An 8,565-nucleotide genomic window follows, 5' to 3' on the forward strand; every position below is an offset into this window, starting at 1 on the left:
AGCGGATTCGGTTTGGATTTCACTTTCGGGTTCAAAGTTCTCGCAGGCCCCCGCTAGCCCCCCCTAGCCTTTCCATCCTGCATTTCAATTTACATTCCGCCCGCAGGACTTATTGCTTTTTTCGCTTTGATGTTCCCCTTTTTTGGGCGAAAGCAGTCACCCCGGCTGCCACTCCCCCTAGAAATTCATGGCTTTTTATGGAGGCATGTCCTTTGACGCTTATCTTGACGCCTGGCACTGGAACTGGCACCAGGACTCTGCCAAAGGACGAAGGCACATTTGTCTTCCACTAACTTGATTTCGGCTTCAATACACAAAGAAAGCGCCGAGTTTGGAACTGGAATATGTTTGAATCTTGAGATGATAAGTTATTCCATTTAGTTGCCTAGTCTTTTGTCGCAGTGCACTTCTATTCCCATACGGCAGCAGCTTCAAGTGGACCATCGGGTCATAAAACGCACTTTCTGGCGATTGTTTGACTATTCATAGATATTCTGCCCTCGGCAGGACTGGCCAGGACTTGGCTGCCCTTGTGGTATTTGAATTTGTGGTCACTTCGATGGAAGAGCAGGTCTGCGAGATAGGAAAGACTTCAAAAAGTTGTCAAGCAAGACGATAAGGCTTCCTAAGTCCTGGCTTGAAAGGAAAAAAAATTAAATTTTAACTAGATAGTCAAAAAAAGAATAGTCTTCTTTGCTTCAACACTATAAGTTCTTGAAATCAATCACTGAAAGCTATCTTCCATAACATCCTGGCCTACCAGAGCCTAGGCCCCTTTCACCTGGGCGGAGCACTTTCATTTCCGCACCTCAAAAACATTTTCGTGTTCAACAGCCGAACCGCAACATTTAAATTTATTAAGGCCATAAAATGATATTTCTGTGCGGCCTAAGCAGCCCGGCTACAAATGGGCTCATAAATATTTAAAACCGCTTAAAAACACGCACCAACAACAAGTCAAAAACAAAACCCTCAGCTAACAAACGTTTAATTTTATTGCCCCGGCCAGAAACCGCATTCCCAGCCTTCATTTTCCGGCATTAAAGGGCTGCTGCTCCTTGAGGCCGATAAAATGATGCTTAATTTGCTTCTGATCGCATTTGGGAGTCACACCTATTGAAACCTTCCAAATGTCTTGACCACCCAAGAGCCCCAGCGCCCATCAAAAAGCCATAAACTCAAGTCGAAGCACACTCCGCCCAGCAACATGATCCGGGCTAATTGAAAAGCTAAAAACTGAAATTTGTGTAAATTATTTTCAACATAAATTAGCCAATTGATGGCTGTGCAGTGGCGGGCATCGTATCCACGGCCTGTCAACAGGAATCCCTGGTCTCTGAAATAGCCAACAGTGGTGCCAGAAGAGAGCCTACGGTGGCAAGTATCACTCTTTGTATCAGACCTCCGTCGGATTCTATTATCCAGTTTTAAGAAATACAAAGATTTTAGATGAAGTTTTTGCTTAGAGTCAGATGGGAATTCCTCAAATCCTCTAAGCTTTTCTTAGCTACAAACTGGCTAGAAACACTTCACTGCCTACCACCTTTTCCAACTAACTGATAAACAATCAACCTCTTACTGGCTTTTATGGCCTCCCCGAAGCAGTTGGACATCAAGTCTCCAGACAGCCAGACTAGTGCTCAAGTTGGATGGCGTGGAAGGCGGGTCGGTGAGTCCTCGATCCACTAAACAGAATTTGTTTGGAATCGGATATAGATTGGCAATGATACAGTCATATTATCCCACTTATATAATATATTATTCATATTAAAATTTTTCTAAAGTTGTTTTCTAGAATAAGTTTGTAGATTTTGATTCAGATTGGTGGAGAATCAATCTACAAATCGATTAAAGTATTCCGCTAAAAAATCCAATCATTTTTAGAACCATTGCTGGGACGAAATGGATCATTAAGTCCTGTCCCCATTTAGTAGCCCTATGCGTTCGACATGTGTTGGTCTTAAACGAGCTCAAAGAAAATAACAGCTCAGTGGCTTTATTGGCTGCCAGAAAATAAAGAAAGCTTTTCTAGCTTTTATGGCCTCCTCGGTGGGATTTGGCTGACCTGTCACCCGGCTGTTGGTCAGCTTGGTAGCCCAGTGCCTGGGCGGGTCGTTAAAGTTTTGATGATCGCGCCTGAAGCATTTTATTTTGATTTGGCACCTCAAAGGGGGAGGACTGGGAGCAGATCGAAACACAATTTTAATTAAATCTTAACGAAATCAGAGTCTTATTTATTTTGTTGTGTGTGGCGTTTTGTTAACCCATTAGCAGCGACAACGCTTTAGCCGGACAGAGTGGTGCTGTTGCCGTTTTACAGTTGTCTGGCCCGAAGCTGAGCCATCGGAGATAGACATGGTGATGCTGATGGAGACTGAGATGGAGCTAAAGCTGTAAAGCTGGAGGGGATTAGGGGGAGGAGAGAGTGGTCTTTTCATGGCGCTGCCATGTTTAGAGGCAATTAAAATGTTTTTATCTTATTAGTGCGTCTTATCTGCGGCTGCCATTTAAGATATATGCGAGGGACGTGCGCGAAACGCCGACCAAGACAGTTATCGATTGTGCAGCATCTATGGAGGATCCCCGCGAGGAGAAGTCTGCGGCAGAGGTATGGAGGGGGGGAAGATTTGGCAAGACGGGGATCCAAAGTCCGTGGTCGAGGTCCGTGTTAATCTCTAGCTTGATTGAAAATACCTAGAGTTCTTCAGGCGCTCGCTGCCAATAACCCTGACTTGGATCCGATTTCTCTGTCAATTCCCACACTCTAGTTTCTGCTCATCGGACTTTGGGAAGCTATAGGATGTGAGGTCTCTCTTTAATTGATATCACATCAACTTAGTATCGCTTTGACTCTAGGGATCATCGGGCGTGGCAGTTAATCACATGCATCAGCAATCAATTCCAAACGCCTTTTCCAGCCGCCGGCCCAGACACAAATCAATCGCCCGATTTGCACGCTTCGACATTTCTCGATTGAATTATTATCACCAAAGCCGCACTGGGCCAGGCCAACAGCTACTACCAATGGTGTAGACTGGTGTCCGGAGTCTAGAGACTAGGCACCAGTCACAAGTCACCAGGGTCCAGAGACCGGAGACTGAAGACCAGAGACCGGAGCTGGAGGCGACTGACATCGGTGCGGTGGCTTTGACTGACTGGCTCTCGTCCCGGGAACGTGGTCCGTGGATATAGACATGAATGCCCCAGTGGCCACTGGCCATGTTCAGCTTGTGTTGGGCGGATTGGTGTGGAGCGACCATATATGCAGCACCAGGCGGGCCAACAAGTTGCAAAACAAATTTGTCAGAGTGTTGTCCATTTTTGGGCAGTCGCTGCAGCTTTGGCTTTGTGATTTGTGCAATGCGTTTTCGATGTTGCAGCAGCAGTTGCATGTTGCCGCGGCTGATTGCTCTTGCTGTTGCAGTGCAGTTGCAGTTGCCGGTTCCGGCACAATGTTGTCATTAGCTAATTTGGCAGCCGTCTGCGTTTAATTAGAGGTCTGCCGACCCGGAGCAACACTTTCGTTTTCTTGCTGCCCCCAGCTGCCCAGCGCCGCATCTCAGAGCCCTCCATCGTGCCACGCCCTCAATCGCGCACTGTCCCGCTTGCTTACGGTCCAAATACACTCGAAAAATAAAAATTCCAATCTTTAATAAAGGTAACTAGTCTTTTCCAACTAAATTTTTCAAGTGTGCGAAAAGGAGATCACGTCTCACGTAGAGGCCATTAAAGGCCACAGCATCACGATCAAGCTGGAGCAGGAGATGGAGCTGGAGGTAGAGCCTCGAGTTGGTGGAGTCGGAGCTGAGTGAATGACTTTGAGCCGGTCTGTCGTCACACCCCATGTAATCCTCGCACGATCTCTGCGCTTCAACCTTTTTGATTAGGGCCGGGGCAACAGAACCCGCACTCGGACTGACAGATCCGTCCGCCTTCGACTCCTCAAACTCCAAGTGCAGCTCCAGCTCTGAATCTGAGTCCGACCTACTCCTCCCTCAACTGGGATTTTGCCTCACAAAGGTCGTTAAAGTCGCATTGCTGCCGTTGCAGTTGGCCCGCTGTTCAGGCCAGAATTTCAAAAAGAGAGCTCAAAGCTCAGGGCCTTGTCCTTTCCGAAGGTGATTAGTTAGGATCTTAGAGAACGAATCTCCTCAAATATATCTAAAATTTATCATCGTCCAAGCTTCAATTTACATTCTCTGTTTAAAACTGGATCAATTTGAGCGCAACCAAGCATTCCTGGACTTATTTCCGAAGCCATAAGCTTATGGCATTCCCCGTGGCCATGTTTCGATGTCACAATTTGTTAGCGCGTAATTGCAGTTTCTCTGGCCATAACTTTTCTGAGAGTGTACAGGCCTCGTTTATACTGGAGGTTCGCCCAGGTGATGGTTTCTTTTTTCATTGAACGTTGTGTGAATGTGCTAAAAAGCGAAAGAGAGGGCAGGGAAGGAGCCGGCACCACTGGCTCAGGCAGTACTGGCTCAATCCAATATTCGGTATTTTGAAATACCGTCACGTTTCGACATTTTACTACTCACTTGTGGCACGTTGTTGCCATTGAGCATATCAGTTGGGAATTTTATTGGCCACGCTCCTCTCGGTCTGCGTAAATCCTTTTTTCGCTCTCCCCCAGCATCCTACACTTCGAACTTTCCTGGTAACAAGGCTGCCGTTAAAAGCCCACCAAGCCGAAACAATAGCCCGACTTGGGGCTTCTTTTCTCTGTGTAGGCCTTCATCCTCACCCGTGTGTCTTCACCTTCGCCACGCCATTTGGAGCCGGCTGATCTTGGCCTTGATAGCCGCATATGAAGGAGGCCACAAACTATTCCGCCTTCCCGGTGCCCGAGACACGGTCCCCAAGCTCCGATCTCCGCCAGCTCCTGACATTTATATTGGCAAATATTTTAAATATTCCCTGCTCCCCCGATGTGGGTGTTGCTGCTTCAGGTGTCGTTATCGGGGCTCTCGGGTCTGGTCTTTATGGTCCGGGATGAGGCCATGGTGGGCTAATCTCTAGCTGGAACGACAATCCACGTTATTGTTTTTGATTCGAAAGAATCTTTAATATAATTGGAATTTTTATGGCCATGTGAAGTCTGAGCTGGCTTTAGCTAGTGGTGGGTGAGTGGTGATGCTTCGGTTGGACTTGGTGGACTAAAAGGCGGAAAATAAATCCACAACAAGGGGATATCTGTTCGGTTTGAGGAAGACGTCTTTAGGCCTTTTAAAATTTTAATTAAAATTTAAATTAAAAGAGTAAAGTAGTAGAAGTAATCGAGTTTGAACGGATTATTTTCTTTCAACTTCTATGTAAATATTCCATGATACCTAATCATTCAATTTATATTATTTTCTATCAACAGTTGCCACACCTTTGCCCGCATACCGCCAGGAGACTGGCTCCCCAGCTACCCCTCCAGAAGATGGCCTGCCACTGGGCCTTGAAGCTTCCCGAACATTAGAGCCGCAGGCCCAGGAGAACGACTACGTGCTCGAGGAGTCTGTCCGGAGAGGGCTTCTCTTACCGCCGCCCCCTCAGTACCCTCCCTACCCCTGCCATTTGCCACTTACTCCGCCTCCCAGCTACACAGAGCGACCCCGCCAAGCAGCGGTAGAAGTCGTTGCCCGTCCAGTACCGTTAGCGGGTGCAGTGCATCCAACGGCAGCCGAGTTAGCAGCACGCCAACAGGCACGACGAAGGCGCCGTCTCCGGGACTTGCAGCAGCAGCAACAGCAACTCAGATTTGCGTCCAGCACTGACAGTTCCAGCAGCTCCGGGTCCAGCAGCTCCGAATCAAGCAGCGGTGGCAGTGGGCACAGACGCCGACAACGACGCAGGCGAGGATTGAGAGGTGAGATCTTCAGAGCACAGAAATGGGAAGAGTCTCTACCACAGTATCTTTCAGATGCCTATTGTCCGGACCTCCTGCACGCCTGTTCCCTGATTCTTCAGCAACCCAACGGCAGCAGCTCTAGTTCGGTGGGAAACTTCACGGCCACTCCACCGCCACCGGCGCCTTTGGAGCCGGAGAGCGTTGAGTACAGCTCGGACTATGTGGAGATCGACGAGCTGCTTCCATTAGTCGCCGCCGGGCGGGCCAAGAGCACTCCCCAACTGGCGATGGGTCAGAACCTGAGCCTCCGCCGTCCGCGCATTTCATTGACCTGGGTGCTCCGAGAACAGCAGCAGCAACAACAGACTCAGCAGCAGACACAGACCCCGGCAGGTCCTGCAACGCCACAAAAGGAGCCTCCCACAGATGCAGTGGAAAAGCAACCCGCCGAAAAACTGTTACTGCCAGCCAGAACCGAGCCGGTGCCGACGCAGCTGGATGTCTCCAAGAAGCGGTACAGAGTCAAGCAGTTGCCTGGCGGCGGGGAACCGCTCAATGGCTATGCCACCACGCCCACCGCCCACCAGGCCCCTCCAAACGGTCATCTGACTAACCAGAAGTTTTTTAGCAACCAGAACCTGCTGGACGTGTCCAGGAATGGTCCTTCTGCGGGGGCACCTGTGGCCACCGCCGCTTCCACCAAAGAATTGCTCTTCGTGTGCACTCCTCAGAGAGCGCCGCGGAGCGATGGCCACAGCGAAGCCCTTCTGCTGGCCAGAAAGAGAAACGAGATCCGCAAAAAACTGGCGTCCCGACTCCAGCAAGCGCGATCGCAGGCGAGCGAGACCAGGGGCTCGGTCACAGGGGCGGAGTCCCTGAAGTGCACCTCCTACTCGGAGCCCAGCTTGGTGGCAGCCTCGGAGGGAGGAGGGGGAGCGACCAGCGGAGGCGGGACAGCAGGTGCCCCCCAGCAACCACAGCAGCAGCGGAGGCATCGCCACCGAAAGCGCCGGGATCGCAATCGAGTGCAACGCTTCGGCTACGAGATCCATAACGTTGACGAGTTCCTCTCACGCTGTTCCCTGGCTACGCCTGGAAACATCCCGGTGGTCCTGGCAACAGCTAGCACCCTCTACCAAACGCGCCCTGGTGGCTACCAGCTGGAGATTCCCCTGCCTCTGGGCATGGTGGTGAATGCAGTGTTCAAGAACCAGAACTGGCTGTACGTCCAGACGCCGCACGCCGAGGAGGGATATGTGGGCTACACCTGCTGCTTGCCTTTGGGTATCCTGCCTCAACAGGCTAGGAATGGGTCCTCCAGAAACACCCCCTGTTGGGAGTCCAATGCAGACGTCTTTCCCCGACCTTGCGGCAACATGACCGACTCCGAGAAAGAGATCCGCTTGCGGGGAGGCACTCGATCGGACGGTGCTCGCACGCCACGTAGTACCAAGCCTGCTCAGGATGATCTGCTGAAGATCAGCAGCACCACCATTAACAACAACAACCAGCACCACAGCAACAACAACAACAAAAGCGGTAGCACCGCCAGCTCCCTCTACGGAGAACAACAGGTGGACAAGCTGTACTTGAGAGCGGCATCCAAGCCGCGCCTGGTGGAGAAGGCCTACGCCCAACTGCGCTCCACGCGGAACGTTACTTCTGGATCAGTTTCTGCCAGGAGCGCGGCCTCCCAGGACGAATACGTGACCCTGCAGCAGAAATCGGCGACCAAACCGTCGCATTCCAATCCACCACCTGTCTCCCATCTGCACCAGTCCCATCCCACGCGTCGGCTCTCGAACGTCTCCTCATACATCACCAACGGCCAGAACGGCCAGCATCTGCACCCTCATCCCCATCAGCATCCGCAATCGGCCCCCCTGCCACCATACAAGCCGGCCAAGAGTCAGGCCGAGTCGCTCCGACTCCTCCGGCAGCAACAGCAGGAGGAGGTGGGCCAGCGGCAAACTCTAGTCGCTATCAGCACGGACTACATCACGGAGAGCATCGCCGTGCACAAGGGGGAGATTGTGACGTTGTGCGACTGCCGTGAGTCCAAGGACCAGAGGCAGTGGTTCTATGTCCGGACGCGGGACGGACGAGAGGGCTTCATTCCCGCCGAGGTGGCCGGACACGGATACCTGTAGATTGCTTAAGCGTGAACTTACGAAAAACTAAAGTTTAGGCCCTCATAGTCCCACTGAGATTTCATTAAAAAACTAAACAGTCCTCCAGGTGCCCCACCGCACCTCGGAACAAGTCAAGCATTAAAATTAATACATTTAGCTAACCATTATAGACACTCGTAGGCCCAGGCCCTTCATTCGCGCTCATTAGTACGCTTCTAGTTATAAACTGTAATCATGTACGTATCGGTCGTTGTCTGTAATTTAAAATTGGTATTAGCGTGTGAGTGTGTCCATGTGAAAATGCCCACAGGATTTAATATTTATCCTTTGTAACAATAAGACCACAAGTCCAGTAGAAGAAAAACCTGCTAAGCTGAAATCAAAGACAAATGCAGCGAAACCCTTTTTGTAACATTATTGTACTTGATGCTTCTCCTAAATAAAATGAACCGATATTGAAATAAATATTTAAACACATAAATAAAATGTTTCATTTTAAAAATATCAATATTCACACTTCTTCCATGCGAGATTTTGACATAGAAATAGCTTGCGATATAGTACGAAAATTCAGTTGCGATAAACTTCACAAGT

General features: G+C 50.0%; 1 protein-coding gene across 5 annotated transcripts in view; it reads left to right on the forward strand.

Annotated features, from left to right (window-relative positions):
- LOC6507455 overlaps positions 1–8,524 on the forward strand; it is a 39,928-nt gene extending 31,404 nt beyond the window's left edge. For 4 of the 5 annotated variants that reach the window (XM_032454714.2, XM_044714834.1, XM_001955941.4 and 1 more), the window contains 2 exons: positions 5,369–5,857; positions 5,912–8,524. In XM_032454714.2, the coding sequence (XP_032310605.1) occupies positions 5,369–5,857; positions 5,912–7,989 (2,567 nt within the window). In that variant the 3' untranslated portion in view covers positions 7,990–8,524. Of the gene's footprint in view, positions 1–5,368; positions 5,858–5,911 lie in introns of those variants that run through there. The other variant, XR_006507080.1, reaches the window with a different exon arrangement.
- Positions 8,525–8,565: the final 41 nt, after the last annotated feature.

Source organism: Drosophila ananassae, chromosome 2R (genome assembly GCF_017639315.1).
Source record: "Drosophila ananassae strain 14024-0371.13 chromosome 2R, ASM1763931v2, whole genome shotgun sequence".
In the NCBI taxonomy this organism is placed as follows: domain Eukaryota; kingdom Metazoa; phylum Arthropoda; class Insecta; order Diptera; family Drosophilidae; genus Drosophila; species Drosophila ananassae.